The sequence below is a fragment of the Gopherus flavomarginatus genome, chromosome 11 (genome assembly GCF_025201925.1).
Source record: "Gopherus flavomarginatus isolate rGopFla2 chromosome 11, rGopFla2.mat.asm, whole genome shotgun sequence".
Classification (NCBI taxonomy): Eukaryota; Metazoa; Chordata; order Testudines; family Testudinidae; genus Gopherus; species Gopherus flavomarginatus.
The window spans coordinates 41,560,970-41,587,121 of record NC_066627.1 but is presented as its reverse complement, the minus strand read 5'-3'; the positions used below and the strand labels follow the sequence as shown (position 1 = coordinate 41,587,121).

The 26,152-nt window shown below is 42.8% G+C and overlaps 2 protein-coding genes across 4 annotated transcripts in view; one reads left to right on the top strand and one right to left on the bottom strand.

The window, feature by feature from the left end:
* The window catches only part of APCDD1L (APC down-regulated 1 like), a 28,550-nt gene extending 24,519 nt beyond the window's left edge, over positions 1–4,031 (top strand). For both annotated transcript variants that reach the window (XM_050917787.1, XM_050917786.1), the window contains one exon: positions 1,050–4,031. In XM_050917787.1, the coding sequence (XP_050773744.1) occupies positions 1,050–1,817 (768 nt within the window). In that variant the 3' untranslated portion in view covers positions 1,818–4,031. The remainder of the gene's footprint in view (positions 1–1,049) is intronic.
* Positions 4,032–13,117: 9,086 nt separating this feature from the next.
* VAPB (VAMP associated protein B and C) overlaps positions 13,118–26,152 on the bottom strand; it is a 53,664-nt gene continuing 40,629 nt past the window's right edge. The window contains exons 4-6 of one of the 2 annotated variants that reach the window (XM_050917824.1): positions 18,937–19,017; positions 16,960–17,133; positions 13,118–14,321 (exon numbers count right to left, since the gene is read on the bottom strand). In XM_050917824.1, coding sequence (XP_050773781.1) covers positions 14,169–14,321; positions 16,960–17,133; positions 18,937–19,017 — 408 coding nt within the window. In that variant the 3' untranslated portion in view covers positions 13,118–14,168. The remainder of the gene's footprint in view (positions 14,322–16,959; positions 17,134–18,936; positions 19,018–26,152) is intronic. The other variant, XM_050917825.1, reaches the window with a different exon arrangement.

Sequence of the window (26,152 nt, the reverse complement as noted above, 5' to 3'; positions counted from 1 at the left end):
TGTACTGTGTACTGTCAGCACTCGTTAGTGTGACAGTAGCAGTAAAGCAAGCTGAAAATGACTAAATTACAGTAGACTCCAATCAACATGCATGTAAATTACCCACTCTGTTACCTGAGTTATGTAATCTTGTTCCATGCAAAGTTAGATTATCTAGAATTTCAGAAAATGATCAAATGTTATACATATTTAAAAAAAAAAGTCACCATGAACTGACACTTTTCCATATGAAATATAGGAAAAGCTTTCAACTTTGCACAAAGCTCTTAGAGAATTAGAATGGACACAGGATTGGTTTGATGTAGAGCTTTGGGCAATGCTCAGGCATCCTGCAGGGCCTTCAAAATTAAACGCATGTTGGTTGGATCCATGCTTTTCACAGAGTTTAAGTTTTGATGCTGGGTTTCATGGACTCTTCTAGGAGATGCAGCACCATTTCTTAGCCCTCCTTCTGAGGGTCTCAGCAGTGCATTGGCTTTTCTGGCACCATCTGAATGGATATAAAAATGTACTAGCCTATTTGACAACTCCCAGCAGCACCAGAGACTGCCTAAATAACCTTAACTGGTGGCATTTTCTTTAGGTCCAGGCCTTTTCACTAAGCACATGGTACTGTGGGAGCAAAACATCAGCATTTGTGCCCTGATCCTAACCTCTCAAATAGTCACACAAATCTTGTAGTGAAAGAAAACCAGGGCATTCCAGAAGTGCATCCCTTGTCCTGCTTGCAGCACTCCTCTTGGACCAACTGCTGCCCTGAGGTGTATGCACACGGCTCCCCCTGGCCTTCGAGAAGAGCCAGGTGCTCATCTCCAAAGGCAGAATTTGGCCCTTCTTGTTTTTCCCTAGAAGGGCAGGGGATCGAGGCAGCCCTTTACCTTACTTAACTGCTTGGACCCATTGGGCCAAATTCATCCCTGATGCAGCCTCCAGGACCTCAGTGAAGTTGCACCAGGGATGGAGATTGGCCTATTATTGTTTAGATATTTTGAATGGGGGTTTGCAATGTAATATTTTTCACTTACTTTTTGTTTGTTTGCCTCCAACAGCATCATGTGCATCCTTGCCCTGCTTGTGGGATTATATACAGATCTGATGAGCACCATCCACCTATACTACCAGCTAAAGCCGAGCTGCCGATGCAGTTAAGTGGCAGGTGGGTGAGTGCTCACTGTGAAATCCGGCCAGCTGTGCTTTTTCTTACCAGGTACTTCATATTTCATGGCACCAATCGCACCTGGGAAGGGTACTATTATCACTACTCTGACCCACTCTGCAAGCAGCCTACTTTTACCATCTATGCATCTGGGCACTACACCAAGGGTGTCCCATCCTTTATAGTGAGAGGAGGCACAGAGCTGGCATTTAAAGTGACCCATGCTCGGGTTACAGCAATAGATCAGGTAACAGTGACCATGCTAAACTCCTCAGAGCCAGGGACCTGCGGGGAGACAGGCTTCTGGAGTGCCGGGCTGGAGCAGGATATAACGCTGACCAATGGGTGTCTGGCTTTGGGCATCAAGCTGCCCCACACAGAATATGAACTCTTTAAAATGGAGCAAGACATGAAAGATCGCAGCTTGCTGTTCATTGGCGAAAGGCCCACAGACGGATCCAGCCCTGACAGACCGGAGAAGCGGCCCACCTCATACCAGGCACCACTTATTCAGTGTGTCGGGGCTACCGGCGTCTTTTCTAAACACATCAGTCCACGCTACCTGGGAAAAGAGGATAATAATGGGAATGAAGCACTAAAACCTTTGCCTATGGCATTTTTATCATCACTTATGGCAATGCAGTTTTTAAGATGGGACTAGATGACTCCAGCTGTGCAGCACAGAATTCAGACACTGGGTGCTAAGACAATTTTATATCCTCTTTAGATAAGCACATCTGGAATCAGCTTTGCTTAGATTCTGTACACATTAAAAAAAATGGACAAAGCAAGAGGTTTTCCCTGCATAACATGCCTGATTATGCATGATGTGTACTATGCGTATACTTCCTAACTGACCTTCATTAGGCATAAATCTAATGTAGTGACATGGATCCATTGCACATTGTCAGATAATTTAGCAATACAAAAAAGACGTGTTAAATTAGAACTGCTGATTCTAGCTTTCAGCATTGCTAGGATGTAACTGAGGGCTCTATTCACACAAAAGTCAAATTACCAAAGCATTGAGGGCTCAGTCTCTCTGAAACTGATTTCCCCCCTACTTCCGTAAGTTCAGGTAGCTGGCTTTGGCTCAGTCACAGAAACTCATACCCCACACACCCTCTGTCAATCTCTCTTCCTTGAATTCAGGAAGGGCTCTTCGTGGCAGGCTTGATGCCATCCTTGCAACCTACAATTTGCAAACTCTACTTTCTTCTTGTGTGTATGTGTGTGTTAGCTTTCCCAGGCTCTGGGCTGTGATGGTCCTAGTCCACTTCTGTTCATAAGCTAACAATGGGTGAGATACAAGTGACCCTGCCCCCTCCCCACTTTTTTGTTACTACTTTGCCCCTGTCATATTACACTGACTTCATAAGGGTTGGATTCACTCTGTTCCACCTCTCTGTGTTATCACTTAGCCCAAATGTTCTGAGACATAACCAGATGATTTATGACTGGAGCACTCACCAGGTCGGACACACACATAGGTGCAAAAAAACACTATACCAACCCTGTGTTACCTCTGCCTCCACTTTGGCACAATCCTGCGTGTGTTTGTTGGCACATTCCCTGAACAAGGGTCATCAATCCAACTCTGGATTAGATCTCAAACATAAAAATACCACACAAGTGCAAGGATAACATCTGATAAACTTGACTCAGGTAAATTAAATGTGAGGGGTGCAGACGAGAGACTATAATCAGACACCACAGTCAAGTCCTGGCACCAAAAATTATTAGGGGTCTGGAGCACATGAGTTATGAGAAGCTTAGAGACTGGGATTATTTAGTCTGCAGAAGAGACGAGTGAGGGGGGTTTGATAGCTGCTTTCAACTACCTGAAAGGGGGTTCCAAAGAGGATGGATCTAGACTGTTCTCAGTGTTACCAGATGACAGAACAAGGAGTAATGGTCTCAAATTGCAGTGTGGGAGATTTTTTCCTAATATCTAAACACTTTTTCACTAAGAGGGTGGTGAAGCACTGGAATGGGTTATCTAGAGAGGTATCACCTTCCTTAGAGGTTTTTAAGGTCAGGCTTGACAAAGCCCTGGCTGGGATGATTTAGTTGGGGATTGGTTCTGCTTTGAGCAGGGGGTTAGACTAGATGAGCTCCTGAAGTCCCTTCCAACCCTGATATTCTATGAATTTCTGCCTACAAAGCGAGCAAGGTATGGAATTATACTCCCTAGCCTACTGCAGCTAAGAGGACACTTAAGTTGAAGACACCTTGTGATAGTTAAATCCTCTTCACCTAATCCTACATATTTGATCTGAAAAGGATATTTTTTAACCAAACTATGCAATAGCTACACTTAATGCTGTATGTACAAAACTGAAGCTGTACTTAGGGCTTGTTTACACAGGGCTATCCAGGAAAATGAATCCTAATTAACAAAGTATATCTGAAGTGGATTAATTAAACCCCACTGTGAACATCCGCATTCAGAATTAAATTGGCTTTAATATGTTTAGTTTAATTCACTTCCAAAATGAATTAAGATAAATCACATTAAAACCACTTTAATTCTGAACAACAGCATCCACACAAGGATTTACTACTACTAAACTAATCCATTTAAAATTCACACCTTTAGATAATTTTTTTCTGGTTGACCTCTGGTAGACAACCCCATGGACAATTTCTGGGTTTTTAACACATACACATTTAATAAGATTCTCATCTAACAGTGATACAAATGATTTTCAGCATGTTATCACATACCTGCCACAGAAAATATCATATACATAAATACCTTTGAAAATGCTTTCTCTGTTTGAAGATTACTGGGTTTTCATGCCTGCTATGTACAAGTATCCAAGGTCAAATGCATATGTTTAAAAAGGAACTGTGTGAGCTACAGTGCAATGACTGTTAATCAAATTTCCTATACTTTTCTCTTGGGTGCAATGGAGAGTTTGCAGTCTGCTCAACCACTCCATCAGATCAAAAGAGAAATTGTTATTTTGATACCCCCTAAAAATGACAATGCTACTTTTCTTGTGGTTTAAGGATTAGACTTTTTAGGTTTGTCTCAGTTCATGAAACCTTTTTTTCCCCAATAACACAGTTCAAGTTTGCAACTCAAGTAACTGATCCATGAGACCCAGGATGATGTAGCTAACAATTAGACACACACGCCCAAGTTTTTATTCTCTCGCATCTCAAACAGAACCCGCCCATGCACCAATTCACTAATGGCTTAGAGGAAAGAGGACCGCTACTTTCATCACCACAACTGCCACCTTCTGCAACAGCCAGGGATTTCTTTGGTAGCCTCCTTTTCAAGCACTGCTCACGTCTGATATTGTTTTGATGGTGAGATTTGGTGAAGTCATAGCCTGAGCTACTCAGGGAAGTGCTAAAGTCAGGCCCAGTGTCATCAATGAATTTTGTATGCAAATACCACCAGGTGCAGGCACAGATATTTACATAATGCAACTTGCATAATACTGTCACTATGTACACTGTTAATCAGACTTGACCATGTGTTCAGAGACTAGAGCAATGGGTGTAGCATAAAAACCTAGACGGTCAGTCTCAAGCATGGTGGCAAGACTGCAATTATATGACAAAGCTACGAAAGTAAACATGGTACTATCGCATACAAAGGCACTAAAGGAATCTGGTACATAAACAAATTAGTGAAATGTTTATACTAGGAGCACTTCCAATTCTATTCCTGTAGGCTTATCCACCTCACCCTCCGGGGAGTCACTGCCAACAAAGTTCAGCAGCATTCCTGTGGAGAGTACATCCCGATCCACTTAACAACAGCAGCAGTGATGACGCTTATTGGCTGTTTGGAGAGAGGCGTTACCCCTTTCCCTACCAAAACCCAGGCAGGAACCTTTTCACAACTCTTTTCCTTAAGAAACTTTTAACAAAGGGAAGAGGGGTGGAGACACAAAGATTTCTGCATAAAGGGAAAAAAACTTGTGTTCGATATAGTTTTTGGAAAGCCATTCCCAAACTATTCTGTAGTTTACTGCAAATCAAGAGTGACTATTTAGGAGAGGCTTGCAGAATCAGGCCTTAAGTTTGAATGAAATAATAAATTCACAGATTATCTCATGTGACCTCTTGTATATCACACACAACTAAATTTCACCACTGTATTGAGCCTAATAACTTGTATGTGGCTAAAGTATATCCTCCAGAAAGGAATCTAGACTTGATTTGAAGAGATGGAGAATCCACTTCTCTTGGCAGTTAGTTTTACGAGTGAGGGTGATTAACCATTGGAACAAATGTACTTAAATTCTATTTGGAATTTGTTTGACTTCAGCTTTCAGCCATTGATACTTCTTATGCCTTTTCAGCTATCACACAGTGTCCTAACACCCAGTATTTTCTCCCTGCAAATGTATTTACACACTGTATGCTCTCTTTTTAAGATGAGCTAAACAGATAGAACTCTTTAAATTCCTAACGCTAAGGTATTTTCTCCCATCCTCAGATGTGGCTCTTGTGCATCCACTCCTTTTTTCAAAATCTGTTTAAAAATATGGACAGAACTGCACACAGTAATTCAGCATCCACCTCATAAATGCTCTATACAGTGGTTAATCTCTTCCATATGCCTACTCACTACTTCCTTGTTTCTACATCCAAAGATAGCATTAAAACCTTTGTGCTACAACATTACACTGGAGGCTTACGTTCAGTTGCTTGATCACTACAACTCTTGCATCTTTTTCAGAATTTGTCTTCCAGGATACAGTTACCCATGGGTAGGTATGGCTGTATTAAAATATTTTGTCTGAATGGGCCCAGATTACCAAGCAACTCGGATGGCTCTGTATGTCTGCCCTGTCCTCAACTTCATTTACCAGTCTGCCAAACTGTGTGTCACTTATCTGTTAGCAGCAGTGATTTTATATTTACTTCCAACTGACAGATGAAAATATTAACCAGCTTTGGGTCTAGTATTCATCCCTGTTGAATACCACTAGAAACTCCCTCATGTGATAATTCACCATTGCCAACTACTGAAAGCTCTTTTGATTAGCTTGTTATCCATTTAACATATGCTTTAGTGATATTGTAGAGTGCTTATTTTTTAAGCTCAGAATGTCATGCAGTATTAAGTCAAACACTTTACAAGAATCTAATTGTATTACATCTATAGAGGTTTTTTATCTACCAAGTCTGTAATCTCAAAGAGTTAATTCTATTTTGTTTGACAAATTCTATTTTCCATAAAAAAACTTTGTTGGATGGCATTAATTTCTATTTCTATCATTTAATTCTTTAACTGAATCCTGTATCAGCTTTTCCATTATTTTGCCCAGGACAGATGTCAGACTAATCAATCAAGAGTTACTCATGTCATCTTGCCTGTCTTTTTTGAATATTGGCTCAACTGTATCCCTTTTCCAGGCTTCTGGAATATCCCTTGTATTCCCAAATTTATTCAAAATGATCAACCAGGTATTGCCTTAGCCAACATTTAGGACTTTTGGATGCAATTTATTCAGCACTTGCTAATCAATATCTCTAGCTGTCATAATGAAATCCAAAATAGAACTCCCCCACATTGAGTACAGTAAATACGGCAAGTGTTAGAAAAAGCAGTCTTACATGGAAAAGAACAATGACAACTAACTACTGGATTCCTTTTTCTTAAACAGCTGCTTTCAACTGTTTTAAAAAGAATAACCAAGCAAGCGTTTCGGAGAGTCAGGACATTTCAAAGGGCATTTAGGCACAGAATGAAAGTCCATAAGAGTGGACTTTTGTGTCTCTGAAAAGTCAACCCTGTTTAAAAACTTTTCATGTTAAAATTCTTTGTACATCTCAGCTTTTTTTAAAAAAGGTATACGTGCATTTTTTATTCCTCATGCATTATTAGTTACTGTCTGTATTAACATTGGTTAGTATGAAACTGTTCATGCCTTCTTATTTTAACAGCAGAAGATATTTATTAAAAGTTGCTTTTCTAAATTCCTGCTTTTCCAGTGGTATGTGAAAACAGGCTGGGTTGAAACTTGGACAAGAAGTTTTTAAACTGGGCTCTGTTGCTTCTTCCTCACCAGTCCAATTAAAAACAAGTAGTTTTCTGTCAACTATCTTTATGCCTTTCATTTTAAAATCGTGTTGGGATATGTTTTTTAGTCTTAGCATTCCTCCACAATTCTCAAATAAAAATCAGCTACCAAAAAACCGTTAAGTAAACAAACCTGGAACCTATGACCTCAGTTCTTATTCCTGGCTCCCTTATGTCCCTGCTGAACAATCACTTCATCTATCTGTTTTGCCTCTCACTGTTTGTCAGTCTTTTGGCTGTTTTGACTGTAAGATCTTTGGGGTAGGGACTCTCTCTCACTAATTGTTCGTACACAATGTGGCCCTTATCTTGCCTGGCAACCAAAATTCTGGCATTTCCTATGTTTGGAGTGCTTGACTTTGCAACATTAATGTTCTTTTAATGGAGTTTTGTGTATAGCCTTCAATTCTAAAGTGAAGACTATACAATAAGGAGATCATTCTTGAGTTTTCATAGCCAAGGATGAAAGTTGGAGGATCATATAGCCAAGAAATTTAACTCCATAAATAAGAATGAAATGTGTTTATTTCGAGTTGTAAACAGAGATACCAGATGCACAATGTCTGCTTCTGGTATGTAGCTGTAATTCATTCAAAAAAATTAATTCCTTTTAACTTCCTTCATTTTCCTGTTTGGGGGGTCTGACAGCAGTAGATGACAATACAAGATGAAAAAGCATAATTTGTTTCAAGGAAAGAACAGCCTGTTTTGCATTCCTGGATTCAGGATTACATTTGATAAATTTATCGCAAAACAGAAGCTTAAGTGTAAGCTTTGGTCAGGATTGGGGACAACAGATTTACATCAAAATTTATTTTCCAAGTGAACATTTGCAGGTAGTTTATACAGGAAGCAAGATCACAGTAAATGGCAGAGTATGGTGGAGTTAATGATCTATGCACAATAACTGCAGTTAGTTTGCAAATGAATGACTACAGCAATGGTGAAATGGTTTATATCATGTAATAGATTCCTGGGTGGCTGTTACTTAGAGGTACTAGAACCCCTAGCTTCACCCAATAATAAAATCAGCCTATTCATAAAGCAGCAGTTTTATGATTAAGCTACTCTGGGTGGCTAAAGCACACAGTTACTTTGTTCTTTACAGCTAATCAAAACACAAGTCAGTAATGGTACACTGAACAGTGTCACTTCTGTACCAACATCCCTTAGAGCAAGTGATTAAGTAGACATCAATCTGTGGGTATAATACAAAGTAATCTTAATCAGACATGGTCAAAGGATCTATAACTCTATTTAGCAGCAGGAGATTATTTATGCTAGTGTTGTATTCCATTGTCATCTTTTAATCTAGTCAATCTTTAGTATGGCTATGTTTCAAGCTACATGAACGATCAGGCACAGCATGTTGTTAAAGTCACTTGTTTCTATGAAGTGCCTGATGGATTTCTATGAACATTTTCTAATGAGTAAAATTACATTTTTAGAGAAGCACATATAATTATGTTATTGCATAATAAGCCACAACAGCTTCCACATGCAGTGGACTCATCTCCTTCACAAATCATAATAGAAGCTCTTTGTAATAGTACTTCTGTAACAAAATAAAAGCTCCTATCTTAAAATGGGCCAATTTAAAATTAAAAAAAAATAAAAAAATCAAGGAATTGCTGTAAGCCCGTTCTCCCCAGCACAGCATGATGGTAGAGTGGGATACATTTCTCACCATGCACGATACAGCACTTGTATCTGAAAGTGAAATGTATACTCCAAATTGCTGTTTGTGCTTTCTGCTTATCGCTGCCAGAGTTTAAAAATTAAGGGACCTATGAACAGTGTAGAAGTCTAATAATGTTTCTTAAAGGCATGCAGATATCCCATACTTTAAAGCTTAGCTGCTTCAGGCCTGCCTTATTTGTACTGGAATTGTGCACACAACTCAAAAATTGCACATAGAAATGCATCCAGTTATTTTAATGTATAACTGTGCACCTGCATCAGCTGGGCATGTCGAAGTCTCCCCTTCACGTTTTCTGGAATGCAGTCCTTGCACCCGTTACCTGAAAATGAACACAATTTACCACTTCTCTCTCAAACTGGCCACCAGAGATTTTCAATAATAGCTGCAAACTTGTGTTGAATTAGAGTGGAAAAACAGCTCTCCAGTTCTATACTGCTGCTGTGAAGTGGCATTGCTGTTAACGGAGTCACTACGAACATGGACGTTCAGAATGTTTTATATATTCTTCAAAATCAAAGAGTGCATACGTACAGCCAATACAAACAACAGTCCTCAGGACAAGCTTCATGACACTGCAATAAGCAAAATAAGTAGCTTTGAAGGCTGAAAACACTGTCTTGAAATTTGTCTATTGTGCCTAAGAATTAGGAATGATGTCCAGTTAAGAGGGACAAAAGAACATTAACATATTTCCTGAAAGAGGAGTGATAACTACAAAAATTAAGCCACTGTTCTGAATTCCCTTGGCTTTCTTGTATTAAGAATTGCAATATTAAACATTTTAAGATTGTAAAATGCCATTGTTAAGTATGCAGATACAAACATGTACAACTGTATATATATTTGTTAGCTGCCAAGGCAAGATTTTTATAATAATTCAGGTGTATGAGCACAGAAGATATAATCCCTTTATAGTGTACTGGTGAGGAGACACTAACAATTTGCAGAATGGATTTCAAATTGTACTCCACCGGCAGCACTTCAGAGAAAGTGAACTAACATTGAATACTATTAGCAGGCATCTTACATAAAATTTCATGTTTTTAGGGAACTACATTATGGTATACCAATCCCTGTTACGTACTGAGCACTACCTTGTTCCCTAATGACACAGGTCATCAATTAAAAATCATTCCATATGTGAAAACATGCACACAAAAGTTTGGTGCTTAACCTGCATATGCAATTGCTATAGGTGTGTGTGTAAATTAGGGGACTGCCAACACAAAGACAATTCTGATAATTTATGCATGGAATCCCCTCATTTGAAAACATGGGCTTCAGTGTGAAAATAGGAAAAAGTTCCTTTTATTTATTTGCATTCCACAGACTTCACGGAAAGATATGTTAGCTTCCTTGCAAGTAAATTTAAAGCTTGTGTCTAAAGGGGAAACATATTCTCAAGTTCTACAAAGTGAAAATTCTGATTAGACACTTTTCCTGCTTCCACTGAAATTAATAGCAAAACCTCCATGGGAGTGAGGCATTCTAAGGGATTATTTTAAAACCAAGAATAGTGGATGGTTAATTTTTAGTGTGTGGATTCCACAGACACAGAGATTAAGCAGTAGTTTGCTCACACCTGGGTGTTATATCATGAGTGTGAAATTACAGGTATATACACTATGAACGTGATTTATAAACTTCATGCTCTGCATAGTTTTTATATAATAAAAAGTTACACATTCACTCCTTTTCTCATTTACACAGGCTCAGAGCTGCCCACAATTATTTGCCACTCCTTCACGTTCAAGGCATGGGTTCATAGGTCCTGCAGTTCCAGTCCTCTTCAAACTTCTCTTCAGAGTCTTTCCATTGCATCCTTAGTCTTACATGTCCTTTCCTGCTGTCCTCTATATTTTTAATTTTATACATCTCCTAGACATCAGAATACTTCACTTTCTACAACTCTGATGAAGCATTTCTTCAGATGGCATAAAAGTACATGAAAGCTTCATAAATGTCCAAGCAGTTTAAGGACTTATTTCCATAATGGGTCTCTTACCTGAAAGATAGCTCTATCAGAGATCTTGTACCAGTAAATACAGGTGTATATAGAGTGTTTTCTTCAAAGAGGGTGGAAAAAGGGAACACTGCGCATTTGCAAAAGAATACCAGTCTTTTTGAAATGTTGTGAGATTTCTTGTCTCCAGTAGGTGGGAATACAGTAGCTTTCTGTCCAACAAGCGGGTAATAAGAATTCAATTGACACTGGCTATCCTTTGCTTGGACTAATTTTTTGAAGGACTTGGGGCCTACACTAGACATTTCCAGGCTTCTGTTTGTTAGGCCGCTGTCAGGCAGGATATGAGACACTTCAGAGTTTTGTTAAATTCCAAGTTCTAATAGTAACGAGTTATTTAAGGCGCTTACAGAACAGAGTGATACCATGGCTCAGGTAGTACCATGGAACACACCCGTATGATCATAGCAGCCAGTTCTGATGGATCAATAGCTAGCTAGCTAGCGACTTAGATTGTAAACGCCTCAAGGTAGGGATTGTCTTTGTACAGTGCCTAGTACAATAGGGGTATCTTTGTTTGGGGTCCCTTAGGTGCTACGGTAACACAAAAACTAACAAAAGCAACTTCACTCATAAATTGTTTAAAATGTTAAGTTTTCAGAGACATTCAGAGGCATGGCCATTAAACAAGCTACGGCCTGAGGATACCAACGCACACTTCTGGCTTTCTTCTTTAGCCATAAATCATCTGTGCCAGCAAAGTCAATGTTGGTCGATAAGGTGCGTGACAGTTGCTCAGTGCACCAGCCAAAAAAAAAAAAAAAAAAGCCAAAAAAATACAACTCGTCCGACCCCCAACAAAACAGGCCAACATTAACGCTTATCCTCCATCGTTACCCTGCAATGCCGGCTTGTGTTTAAAATTGCACTTGTGAAGCTGCCTCTGCTTTTAGAAGAGCCACAATGTTCCAATGGCCACAGCCACCCAAACATTTGCCTTCAGTCGCTCTTTAGTCCAGGTTCTTCCCGATACATCCTACAAAGCCATGAAAGTGAATCCTTCAGGCATCATATTTATCCTATGTCTTTTAAAAGACAACTCTCCCTTTCAGAATGCTTCCTATGTTGATCGGTCATTTGGTTAACAGAAGTTGAAGAGTTTCAGAAGGCTTCCATTAGTTATTAGTCCCTAAAGAGCAAAGCTGTAGCTTTTTAAATCCTTGTACAATCATGCCCCATCCTACCTTGCTGATCTCACTACTACCTACCTTCTTCCTTTGCACTGTTTCCAACCCGTCTTGCACTCATGCAAAAAATGGAGACTATAATTGCTTTGCCCCTACCATATGGAACAGATTTGACTCTGGTCTATCTTCATATCCTGTCTGAAGATGCACCTCTTCTTGTTTTTGTCGGCTATTCTGCAAGAAGTCTCCACAGAAACACATACATACGCAGAGGACATGTTGGGATTTTACTTGACCTGCAAGGGTAGCACTGGAAAATTCTGCTCATCTGCACGATGTAGGGCAGAGGCAACCATTTGATAGATAAGTAAATATCCATTAGCATTTTGATTATGGCGGCAAGGGTGGAAAAGTAGATGGCAGCAAAAATCTACCAATCCAAACACTCCCTCCCCTCCTCCTCTCCCCCAGCCTGATTTAGGAATAATGAAGAAATAGAAAGGGAAGCCATCTTTTTAAGTGCTTCAGGAGTCAGAGGTGTGTGACTAAGTTTCAATCTATTGCACATCTTACCCTGATGGCTTCTGAAACTGGAATCCAACTAAGATTATATGAGTAGTTGGCTGAAAAGAATAGGTCATCTACATATCATGCTTGAATATAGTGAAGATATATGCCTTATAGTTAGTACTATTATTATTACTGACTTATAGTAACATTACTATTAATAGTATTATCACTATTACTAATATTACTGCCTTAGAGTGTCACTTCGCATAAATTCTCAGGCTTACTGACTACTGACTCCAATCATGGGAGTCTGAAAAACAGCAGAGGATACCTAGTAAATAAACAGACTGACAATGTGGTTATTCTAAACATCAGTATTCCATCAAATGTGCTTCTCTGGAGATTGGTGCTGGAGACTAAAATGGGGCTGGAGGAAACAGCGTTGAGGTAAGGCTAGCAACTTCCTGATGCCGTACATAAGCTCCATCAAAGTGACTAACTGCAGGTCCTTTAAAAAAAATTAATTGACTTTGACAAAAGTAACTAATTGAACTTTGATCTCTGGGCTTTATTTAATTTTTTTTTTTTTAAGATGCTACATAGTCAAACAGGATTGGTCTTTTTACGGCATAGAACTAGTTTACTACTAATTGTTTTGCTAGATAGACTTATTTATTTACATACAAAAAACAGTTTCCTGACTGCTGTTTCCCCAGTGTTTAAGTGATCAAAACTTTAACAATTACATAGTGCCCAAAACATGAGGAGGCAGAAGAATCTCGCATCACTACAGCAGTAATTTTTTAGTTCTATCCACTGGTTTTAGAACAGGTGCCTTTTTATACCATAGTATTAGTCAATATGTGACAATAAGGAAACATGAGATGAAATACATTAAATAAGTTAAATATGCATTAAACATCTCTGAATAACATTTCAATTCAACTAAATGAACCAACAGCAATGTAGCTTGGTCCCTTTAAGAGAACAAGGCATTGACCTTTATTCCAAATGGGTGTCATACCAGTCAATATATGCCTCTTAATGATGCCTAGCACATTCAGCGCTGCCACATACAATTCTTTTCAGCTTCTATTAATTTAAGTGCCAATAGATTGTTAATTTGCACAGAGTTGAAGACACTGACAAACTGTTAACTTTATGAGCAGAATGGTGGATCAACGTATTTTACAGAAGTTATCAACCTCTCCTGCCTAACCCAGCTCCAAACATCCAAAAGGGCCAGCTCCAGCAGTGGAAGAATAATTGTTTGTTTGTTTTTTAAAATGGACAGGGGGACAGCAACATGTACCAAGGTCTAAGAATGTTTAAAATGACATTTACAATATGCCATTGTAGTGTTAACTCATGATTTTTTCCTCATCCCTTAATAAAGAACATTCTTTTTCATTCATTCACTCATTGTACATTTTAAACTTTCAAGAGGATTACATTATGTTATATTTGTGCAGGGTAATTTAAAGGCAAGACCTGTGAGATGTCATACATTAATTTTTTTAAAACATTGTTATGAATAAATTTAATCCAATGATATGGCAGAACCATCAAGCCAATTTACAATCCTCAGCATGCTGCCTCTACAAGGCTATTTTTCCTATAATTACACCAATGATAAAGAACAAAACCACCAGAGCAAGTAGTCTAGTGCTGAGCCCTTCCTCCTTGACAGCAGATGCAGATATTGGGTTGTTTGTCTGGGGAGCCTTCCTCATCCGCAGACCATCTTCTTCCTACAGGAAGGAATCCTAATGATTAGTTTTGACCAAAAAAAGCTGCATACAAAAAACACACCGAACGAACGAACAAACAAAAAAAACCCCAAACCCCAAGACCCTATTGTTAATTAAGCCTATTAGATGAATTTCTTTGGAAAGGCGTGCAATTTTGATGCAGAAGAAGTATGACAACTCGTCTCCATTCTATTCCTAGCAGTCCATTTGAATGTGGATTAAAAAAATAAAAATTAATTCATTCAAGAAGTATCTCACAAATATATATGTACAGGGGGACAGCAACTTTGAGGGCCTGATTTTCAGTACTGTGCATACAAGTTGTGCACATTTGAACACTATCTTGTTCTTATGAAGATGCCAATCACAAATGGAATAGCCTTGAATTACGAAGTAGCAATTTTTCTCAGGTACTTGAGCAAAGTATTTCCATTTTTACTTTTCATATACATGGTAATATTAAATGACATCTCACTGATACTACTGGGAATTACTGGCACACATTGTCCTACAATCTTATCAGCGCTCTTGATCTAAGAAGAGTCAGGTTAGTGATTGGATGAGATACCTATATTACAGCTGCTGATGAAGGAGCTTTAATTTTAATTGGATACAGTATTCATTGCTTCCTGACTTAAACAGTTGTGTACCAGTGCTACAGGCTGTTAACATGTCAGAAAGACTGTATTCAGGGGTGGATAAAGCAACCCCTTTGTGCCCATACCATTCAATTATCAGAAGGCTGGTGTTAGGCTGTAGCTGAATATCTCTAACACTGTACATGGAATTACAAAAGGCGTGAGTGTCAAATAGTTGCAACATGGAAGTAGAATCAAGTTTGGGAAAATAAAATTAAGCTTTTTTTTAAAATTAAAATAAAATTCCTAAAACTTCAAAAATTCACAGGGCAAGTTAGCCATTTCCTTACTTTTGACTTATGTTTTTAGCATTTGCTCATTCCAACAAGACGTTCAGTCTGCAGCACTGCTCCTTAGGAGCTGTGGAGTTTTGGTTTTTTTTTTAAAACTAGAGTCTTATACCACTTACTATTTGCCAAACGAAGCAGGTCACAGATAGTTAAAGATTTTATAGTTCATGTCTTAGGCACTGAAGGCCAGATTCTCAGACAAGTTAGACACCCCATTTGCATGCACAATTAGGTTAAGTAGGAGCTACTCTGCACACAGCTGTGCATCTACTGTATGTTGGAAGATCTGGCACATAGTATAATCTGTTATACTGAGGTACAAATAACTGTTGCTGTACTGCTGCAAAAGCAGACATTTCTGAAGGGATTTTCGGAAGGCAGGCCTAATACTAGTTATATAATTGACAATATGGATCTATGTTCATCTTAAAAAAAAGAAAATGCAGAGAGAAAACTATTATGAAGGCTTGGTGAACGCGAGGACTAAGAATATGTACTAAGGTTTCAAAATGCTCTACAAGATTGTAACAGAACACTTTGCAAATGTTTGCTGCGAGCCTTCAATATGCTGTACTGAAGAATATGGATTTACTGCTAGAGGTGGACAGTCCAGATCCATAAAAGGAAAATAAATGAACAAACCAAGTTCTGACCCATGTAACCCTGGCCTGCCACACTGCACATTATCCTCCAATTTTGGCTTCAATCTTTAGTTATTCTTCATAGGTCTTTGGTTAAAGCAAAAATCAGATCAAGCTTTCCCCTTATAATTGAAATAACTTAAAAGAAAGGCTCAGCATAGCAGTATGAACAGTCCATAGTATGAAGCACACTTAGCTTTAAGTGTACATTTCTATGAGAAATGTATTTAAGAAAGATTTTTTTGAAAATCACATGGCATTTCAGACAGTCATCTTATGAGACCTGGGCAAAGTGAGATCATAATGATAGACTAAACCAGCATCTAGCATGCTTTAAGAGACATAAAAATGGAGGAAAAACAAAACATTTTAAATGGTAAAGATTTATTTCACACTTAAACGAATATTAAAGCAGGATGAACATACAATCTCTTTCAATGTAGCTGTGCCCCATATTACCATTTTTAGCTTTATAGCTACTTCTAGGCCTAGATCTAGAGAGCAATTAAAAACTGATTTAAAAAAAGTACTTCAAAACAGTGACAAGTGGTTCTTATATACTGAGCTTTCATATTGCTGGGCTGGTCAAGGCACAAACCAGCAGTCCTCTTGCACTTTGGCTAACAGTTTAGAGTATGCGTTGTAATAGCTTTGGACATTATAAGAGGGATTTCCAAAAGTGCTCAGTATTGGCCTAACTCTGCTCAGGCTGAACTCAGTGGTAAAGCTCCCAACTGATGTAGATGGAAGCAGACTTTGCCCAATGCGGACTGCTTTTAAAAATTCTGCTCTAAATTCCTTCTACAAAAGAGGGGAGAAGAGAATGAATCATTTTGGGTCACTGTCATTTCACTTTGCCAGGCTGTATGCTTCAGACTTCAGTCCATGCCCCAAGAGTGCATGGATTTATGTACTTCATTTTGATTGCAAAAACTAAATTTGCAGATAAGAATTTGTGTTCTCCTTACATGTGTAACTAATATTTAAGTACCATGGCCCATGCAACCACTCCCACCCACAAAGAGGGCTTCAAACTCAAATGGGCAGAACTCAAAAGAAAGATCTTTACCTTAAACTGTTTACTCTCCTCCCGTAACCTCTGAACTTCTACTTGAAGCCTCTTATAATCTTCCATTACTTTCTTAACTTCAGTGTCATCCAAGGAAGAACTTATTGATTTAGACATTACAGAGGATTCTGTCTTTGCAGTTGCGGATATAATTTTATTTATTTCTATATCTTGCTGTCAAAAAAAGGACAGTGATCTTAGGGTGATATTAAAAAAAAAGAAAAAACCACACCTTATATTGAGAGAACAAACTACTCTGCATCCCTGAACTGTGCCTATCTTAAAAAAAATCTTAAGTTTTCTTTTCTGCAGGCTTTATCTCCGCTTCCTGGTTTAGGGCAAAAGTCAGAGCAAGAGCAGCAAACCACAGACAGGGAGATCCCTAGACCAGGCCTCTGTCTCTCACAATGAGGGTGAGGGGGCTGGGACACTCATGTTTGATTTGCTGTTTGCTCTCCCTCCCCCACTGCCCCAATTCACTAACAGAACCTGTTCAGGAGGCATTAGTGCCACCATGAGTTTGAGCAGAAGGGAAGCATGGAGAGCACAGAATAGCAAATGGCTGCTTCCTATACATGCTGAGGAACTGGGGCAGCATCTCTGCCCAAGCTGCACCTGGCTCATTGTCAGGAAGCCACCTCTTTACCCTGCTGAACACCCTCACTACCCTCAGCTGGCCACCACTTCTCTACCCTCCTCCTATACTTCTGTAGCGTAGAAGCGGGAAACCACCCTTCAAGCAAGTTTAGAGAACAGGAGTTGATATTTTAAACACCACTCATTTGTAATAAAGATGTAGGTGAAGAAACAACTCCCTATTCGCCATTCCAAATACAAGCCTGGACAGAAGGATCTCAGGGATTTCTTCCCACACCCTTCCCTTTGAACTTCTTGCATATTCTGAACTTTGGCACACATACTGGTAAAAGCCTTGTCACAAGGAATACAGGTTATAAGAATAAAGAATAGGATCTTGTTGCTACTTAAGGTCTATTTTGTCCTAATGAGTTTTAGGGATTAAAGAAAAACCAAAACTGCAACTTCATGAGTGATGTTCAGACATATCAGGTTGCATGTTTCACATAAATACAGGACCATATTTCTCTCAGCTCCCAAAGAGTGTGCACACAAAAGTGCATCGGCCTGACACATGTGCACATAAATCCCAGTGTGAATGTGCACAATGTGGGGTCTGCACATGCAGAATATTACAAGTCTGGTCCACAGATGAACAGAAAGAGGTATAAAAGTGACCACAGAAGGCGGGCCAATTGTATGGCTTGTTACAGATACATAATTGTAATTGCACAAGCTTGAATGCAAGGGAGAACAGTCTGCTCTTGTGCTTCCTGTACATGAGGTGAATGCACTAGATACACATTATAGGCAGATCTTAATTTATCATCTGAGGACACTTATTTCCATCATGAATTAATCAGTTATCTTCTCTGCCCCAACAGGAAACAACACAGCTCAGCTCCTAACCAGCAGGGATCCCATGCCACAACTGCCATCTTTGCACTTGACCCCTTGCTAGCCTTCTACTTTTAAAACACCATTTCACTCTCAGGAAACCCCATCAGATCACGAAGAAGGTAAACTGGAAGGGCAACAAATGGAAGCTTGTACTGCTGATGCTTGTGTTGTATCCTCTCTGGGGATAAACCGAGGACTTCTGGGATATCAAACAGCACCTTTAACAAGGCCTTTTTTTTTTTTTTTTTTTTTTTTAAATGCCATCTTTCATTAAGGAACAAAGACAAACCCCAAATCCATTGAGAAATAATTTTCGTAGTTTTGCTGCACTTCTGTTGTGCAAATTAACCTCTAGTTGGATTACGCAGCATGAAGATTCTAATTAGTGTGTTTTTTCCCTAAAGGGGATGTTATAGGGTTGATCTGTATGAACATGCATTTTTATATGTTCTAGCTGTGGTATTAAGTTAAATTGCCCACCACATTGTTGAAAATACTCACAGGTTTATCATTTTCTGCTGGTAGCTCAAATACACATCTAAGTTTAGAATCCATGAGTTCTTCTGGTTTTGCTTCTTTCCACTAAAAATTTAAAAACAACAACATAGTCACAATGAGGCTTATGAAAAAGGTAATGTAATTTGATTCCTTGTTGCACTGTCTGGTTCAGAAAAAACACACTTGGTATAAAGGTACAGGGTGTTTATCATATCAAGGCTTTCAACAACAACAAGTGTTTTACTTCCACTCCGCCAAGCATATAATTCTTAAGATACTTGTTAAAACTATCCTGAAAGGGATAGGAAGGTACAAAATATGACTCTCTAGAGGTGGTGTAAAAATTCATGGCATTCAGAAATTTATATTGAGAATTTGTATAAAAATTAAAGCTATCTGTAATAAACTAATTTGCTCTAGAGGGTAAGACGCACAAACACTTCTCAGTAGGGTGACCAGATGAGATGAAGAAAATATCAGGACACATGGGGGGGCAGGTGGAGGGGGGAGAGAGTCCCGCCAGCAAAGCAAAAAAAAAGCAAGAAAGAAAAAAAAACAAACGGAGTCCCGCTGGCAGAGAGAGAGAGAGAGAGAACAAAAAAAACTGGAGTCCCACTGGCGGAACAAGAAAAGAAAAGAAAAAGAAAAAGGAGCACAGGAGTGCAAAATAATCGGGATGAATTGTGTCCCGACCAAACATTGATCGGGACGCGGGACAAACGCCTAAAAATTGGGATGGTCCCGATTTTATCAGGACGTCTGGTCACCCTACTTCTCAGGGATATCTACCGTCTAGATTAAACACAAGAGATGCAAGGAGAAGGCTCAAAAGAAAGGCGAAGTTACCAAAAACAAAACTAATAATCCAATTCAGGAAGGTTAGCATTCTTAACCAATGCACAGGCTGTACGGATTGAACAATAATTTATTAACAATATCAGTGATTTGTTTTCTAGTTTATTTCAAACGGGGTGTTCAAATCCCTTTTAGAACTGTGTCCATTTCCTCAAAATAAGAACCGATTTCCCATTGTTCACTGGTAAATTCAAATTCATGTTGTGATGGGGGTATTCACACCACAGCAGAAGGGAAGGGATTAAAAGCAACCTAGGGAGGCTGTGCAGGGAGCAACCAATTGTTGAGAGGCCACATGGAGCAGTCAATCAGGGCCCAGCAGGCTTACATAAAAAGGAGCTGCAGGGCAGGAGACAGTCAGTTGATGCAGGGAGCCTGAGGAGCGAGGCTGGTGTTCCTAGCTGGCAGCAGGAAAGTAGCACATTGTACAAAGCAGTTGCTGGCACAGAAAGAGGGAAGCAAAGCAGGTGCTCCTGGCTGGAAGCCCTCAGAACAGAGTGAAGAAGCTGCTAGTGCCTTGGGGAAGTGGCCCAGAGAATTGATCCAGCTCTGGCAGAGAAGTTAAGGAAAGGAAGCAGGATGCTGCTATCCCACAGGATCCGCAACCCAGAGTAGCGCCTGGGCCTGAGCCTCCCCCTGCCCTGCCTCCCCGGCTTGCCACTGGGGAAGTGGCTGCAATATAGAACTGGGAAATCCTTCCTCCCCTGGGAAGGGGGAAAAACGCAGATAGTGACATGGCTGGAGGACTGACTCATGAAAAGGACCTGTCTCAGCCCAGGAAACACAGCATCTACAGAAGAGGGCATGCAGGTTGAGAACTAATCCTTGAGACAGCCAGCAGGAGGCACTGTCATTCTGGTAAGTGAACTCAATCACACATGTTCATACATATTTGTTAGTTACCTGCTGAAGTCCAATGTATTCAGTTGTGCATAGGTGATACAGCCCTTATACCATCTAAGCAGACTAACAATACACTTCCGCAACATTTTATGTACAGGGTTACAAATCAGAAGTTCTTGCCTGATACAAATGATAACCTATAACTGAAGTGGCTGGCTTACAAGAATACTTTCTAGCTAGGAAGGTCCATAATTGTGTGTGTGTACGTGTGTGTGTACATTTTTCTCCTTTAATATATTTTTGTTAGTGGTGGGCAAAGTTTTTGGCCCAAGGGCCACATCGGGATGCGAAACTGTAGGGAGGGCTGGGTAGGGAGGGCTGTGCCCTCATCCAACCCCTCCCACTTTCTGCCCCCTGACTGCCCCTCTCAGAACCTCTCCCCCACCCTCCTACTCCTTGGGACCCCCACCCCCATCCAACCACCCCTGCTCCCTGTCCCCTGACTGCCCCGACCCCTATCCATACCCCTGCCCCCTCACAGGCCCTGGGACCCCACCTCCTATCCAGTCCCCATTCCACCCCACCTCTTCCTAAACTGCTGCCCCATCTAACTGCCCCGTTCCCTGTCCCGACTGCCCCCCAGGACCGCCTGCCCCATATCCAACCCCCCAACCCCCTTACCATGCTGCTCAGAGCAGCATGCTATCTGGAGGCGCGCCGCCCAGGCTTGCTGCCATGTGTGAGCGTGCAGCCTGCCGCCCAGAGTGCTGGCAGCGTGGCTGTGGGGAGGGGAGGACAGCAGGGGAGGGGCCTGGGGCTAGCCTCCCTGGCCGGGAGCTCAGGGGCCGGGCAGGGTGGTCCTGCGGGCCACAGTTTGCCCACCTCTGTTTTAGATAATCAGCACATCTCAACACCTGCAGATTGTGGCCCACACACATACAGTCTGAGTAAGGATTTGACCCAGGTAGATAGCTGAATTGTTCTGTCACTTTTCTGTTGCTGAAATCAGGATTCTCTTTTGAAATTGTTGGCTGGCTGTGAAGTGTTGAAAGCTTTAGAGAACTCTTGAAATCTGTCATCTGTTTATCCAGAATAGGAAGATATGTATTGTGGTAACATACTGAAGGACTGAGGGAGTACTGCAGGAAGAAAAAATTATGTTGGCCTGGAGAGTTCTGGAAAACTGAAACACCCCTATAGGCTCCATGGTGTGGAGATATATTTCTGATGATATAAAATAGTGCACAAAAATTTGACTAGTAAATCTCTCTGCCAAAGCAGGAATGTTTCTAACCAGGTAGAGGCTATTGTTTCATCTAGCAGCCTTCTAAAACGTGCTAAACTAAGGGGCTTCAATGACTTCCTGTGGAAGCATGAGTTCTGGCATGCTTAAAGGTTTAGAGCCTGTGAAACCATCCAAGAGGACGACATTGTAGACACGAGTAAGATTATGTGACAGTAAGTCATCTGTATGGTTTTCTGGCCAGTCCAATAAAGACAATCTAAGATCAACCTAGTTATCTTCATAGAACTACACACATTTGTTCTCTTCTACTATGCGATTTCTACTTGGCAAAAGAGCTAGCCTGTCTGCACTGCAAACTCACCATACCCTCACAGAAACAGAGGATGGGAAAAGAGACATCAGTTTCTCAAATAATATAGAAAAGGGAGTAGTTCTCTTCAATGGAACCACTACAAAAACCCTAGTACAATGAGCATGCTCTCGTTTAGCTAGCAAAACCACTGCTGCAAGCGAAGAGAATAAGACGGTTACTCACCTTTGTAACTGTTGTTCTTCGAGATGTGTTGCTCACATCCATTCCAGTTAGGTGTGCGCGCCGCGCGTGCACGTTCGTCGGAAACTTTTTACCCTAGCAACTCCAGTGGGCCGGCAGGTTTCCCCCTGGAGTGGCGCCGCCATGGCGCCCAATATATATCCCTGCCGGCCCGCCCGCTCCTCAGTTCCTTCTTGCCGGCGACTCCGACAGTGGGGAAGGAGGGCGGGTGTGGAATGGATGTGAGCAACACATCTCGAAGAACAACAGTTACAAAGGTGAGTAACCGTCTTTTCTTCTTCGAGTGATTGCTCACATCCATTCCAGTTAGGTGAATCCCAAGCCATACCTAGGCGGTGGGGTCGGAGTGAGAAGTCGCGGCATGGAGCACTGCAGTTCCGAAGGCCGCATCCTCTCTTGACTGCTGGACCAGGGCGTAGTGGGAAGCAAAGGTGTGGACCGATGACCAGGTCGCTGCCCGACAGATTTCCTGGATGGGCACACGGGCGAGGAAAGCCAGCGACGACGCCTGCGCCCTGGTAGAATGCGCAGTCACACGGCCCGTAGGGACATGGGCCAAGTCATAACAGGTCCTGATGCAGGACGTTACCCAAGAGGATAACCTCTGGGAGGAGATAGGAAGCCCTTTCATGCGGTCCGCTACCGCCACGAAAAGCTGGGGGGATTTGCGGAAGGGCTTGGTCCTCTCCACGTAGAACGCGAGAGCCCTACGGACATCAAGCGAGTGGAGCTGCTGCTCCCCGCCTGAGGAGTGAGGTTTCGGGAAAAAAACCGGGAGGAATATCTCTTGGTTGACGTGGAAGGCTGAGACCACCTTGGGGAGAAAGGCAGGGTGTGGTCTCAGCTGCACCTTATCTTTGTGGAAGACCGTATATGGGGGGTCTACCACAAGAGCCCGGAGTTCCGACACCCGTCTAGCTGAGGTGATAGCTACTAGAAAGGCAGTCTTCCAAGATAGGTAAAGCAGGGAGCAAGTAGCTAACGGCTCAAAGGGGGGTCCCATGAGCCGGGACAACACCAGGTTAAGATCCCAGGTTGGAGCAGGGGGACGGACGTTAGGGTATAAACGTTCCAGCCCCTTAAGGAATCTAGACACCGTTGGGTGAGAAAAAACAGAGCGACCATCCGCACCCGGGTGAAAGGTGGAGATAGCTGCCAGGTGGACTCGCAACGACGATATGGCCAGACCTTGCTGTTTGAGGGACCAAATGTAGTCTAGGATGTCGGCCACCGAAACTTCCATAGGGCGGAGATTTCTCTCCACGCACCAACAGGAGAAACGCTTCCACTTGGCCGAATATGTCGCTCTCGTGGACGGCTTCCTGCTGCCCAAGAGCACCTCCCTCACCGGCGTGGAGCAGCGCAGCTCGGAGCCAGTCAGCCACGCAGGAGCCACGCCGCTAGGTGCAGCGACTGCAGGTCCGGGTGACAGAGGGTCCCGTGCTCCTGGGTAATCAGGTCCGGATGAAGGGGCAGGGGAACTGGGTCGGCTATGGTCAGGTCCAGCAGCATGGGGTACCAGTGCTGTCTGGGCCATGCCGGGGCTACCATGATCACGTGAGCCCTGTCCCTGCGCACCTTCAGAAGGACCCTGTGGACCAGAGGGAACGGGGGAAACGCATAGTACAGGTGGGTCGACCACTGAATAAGGAAGGCATCCGCTATCGACCCCGGGCTCCCTGCCCTGAAAGGAGCAGAACGCTTGGCACTTCCTGTTCCCCTTGGACGCGAAGAGGTCCACCCGGGGATAACCCCACCTCCGGAAGATGGAGAGGGCGACGTCCGGGCGAAGGGACCACTCGTGCGACAGGAAGGATCTGCTCAATCGATCCGCCAGCGTGTTCCGTACTCCGGGGAGGAAGGAAGCTATGAGGTGAATGGAGTGGGCTACACAAAAGTCCCAGAGTCGCATTGCCTCGTGGCACAGGAGGAGGATCTGGTGCCTCCTTGCTTGTTGATATAATACATGGTCGTCGTGTTGTCGGTGAACACCGCGACACAGCGACCCTGAAGCTGATGACAGAACGTTTGACAAGCAAGGCGGACCGCTCTCAACTCCCGCATGTTGATGTGTAACCCCACCTCCTCCTGGGACCACAGGCCCTGCGTCCTCAGGGTCCCTAGGTGGGCCCCCCAGCCTAGATCCGAGGCATCCGTTGTTAGGGACACCGAGGGCTGAGGTGGGTGGAAAGGGAGACCCGCACATAACACGGACTAGTCTAGCCACCAGCCGAGAGAATCTAACACCCTCTGGGGGATTGTGATTAACATGTCTAGCGGCTGTCTTGACGGCCTGTAATGACTGATGAGCCACAACTGGAGGGGCCTCATGCGGAGCCGAGCGTAACCGGTCACAAAGGTGCAAGCCGCCATGTGGCCTAACAGGGTTAGACATGTCCGCACTGACGTCAAGGGGGCTGTCCGCAGTCGTTGAACGATCGCCGACAAGGCCTGGAACCGCTGCAATGGCAGCAAGGCCCTGCCCACAGTGGCGTCCAGGACGGCCCCGACGAATTCCACCCTCTGTGTGGGAATCAGGGTGGACTTGTCCGTGTTTATCAAGAGGCCCAGAGTGGCGAACATGCCGGTGATCACGCGGACATGGCTGCAGACTTGTTGTTCCGACGTGCCCCGAATCAACCAATCGTCCAGATAAGGAAACACGTGGATACGATTGCGCCGAAGATGCGCTACAACAACTGCCATGCATTTTGTAAACACTCTCGGGGCCGTGGACAGGCCAAATGGAAGGACTGCAAATTGATAATGAAGGGGGCCCACCACGAAGCGGAGGAAACGTCTGTGGTGTGGCCAAATGGCAATGTGAAAATACGCGTCCTGCATGTCGAGGGCGGCGTACCAGTCTCCCGGATCCAGGGATGGGATAATGGTCCCCAGGGATACCATGCGGAACTTCAACTTCACCAGGTATTTGTTGAGCTCTCGCAGGTCGAGGATAGGCCTGAGGCCCCCCTTGGCCTTGGGGATCAGAAAGTAGCGGGAATAAAACCCCTTGCCTTTCTCGTTTTCCGGAACCGCCTCTATAGCTCCTTTGCTGAGGAGCGTCTGCACCTCCTGTCGAAGGAATTGCTCGTGAGAGGGGTCCCTGAAGAGGGACGAGGAAGGGGGGCGGGGAAGGAGGAAATGAAACAAACTGCAGGCGGTATCCCCGTCTGCACCGTGCTTAAGACCCAGCGGTCCGATGTTATTTGGGACCACGCCGGGAGGAAAACGAAAGGCGGTTGGAAAACGGGGGGGAAGGATCCATGGGGGAAACTGTTACTGCGCCCTCGGCGCACCTTCAAAATGAAGGCCTTAGGTCCAGGCGGAGGCTTAGAGGAGCCTTGGTTCTGCCCCCCTTGGTTCCCCGAATGCCTGCGCCTTCCATTCCTGCCGCGGCGCCTGTTAAGGTCCTGCCGCTGGCGGAATTGGGGAATACGGCCTGCGCTGTTGTTGTTGCTGCGGCCGGAAGGGTCTGCGTTGCGTCCCCGGGTGTGTGCATCCCGAGGGACCGCATAATGACTCGGTTATCTTTCAGGCTCTTGAGCCTGGGGTCTGTCTTTTCAGAGAACAGGCCCTGGCCTTCGAAAGGGAGGTCCCTGTATGGTATGCTGGAGCTCCGGCGGGAAGGCCAGAAACCTGCAGCCAGGAGATGTGACGCATTGTTACTCCCCGCCGCGAGGGTACGGGCAGCCGAGTCTGCAGCGTCCAAGGAGGCTTGC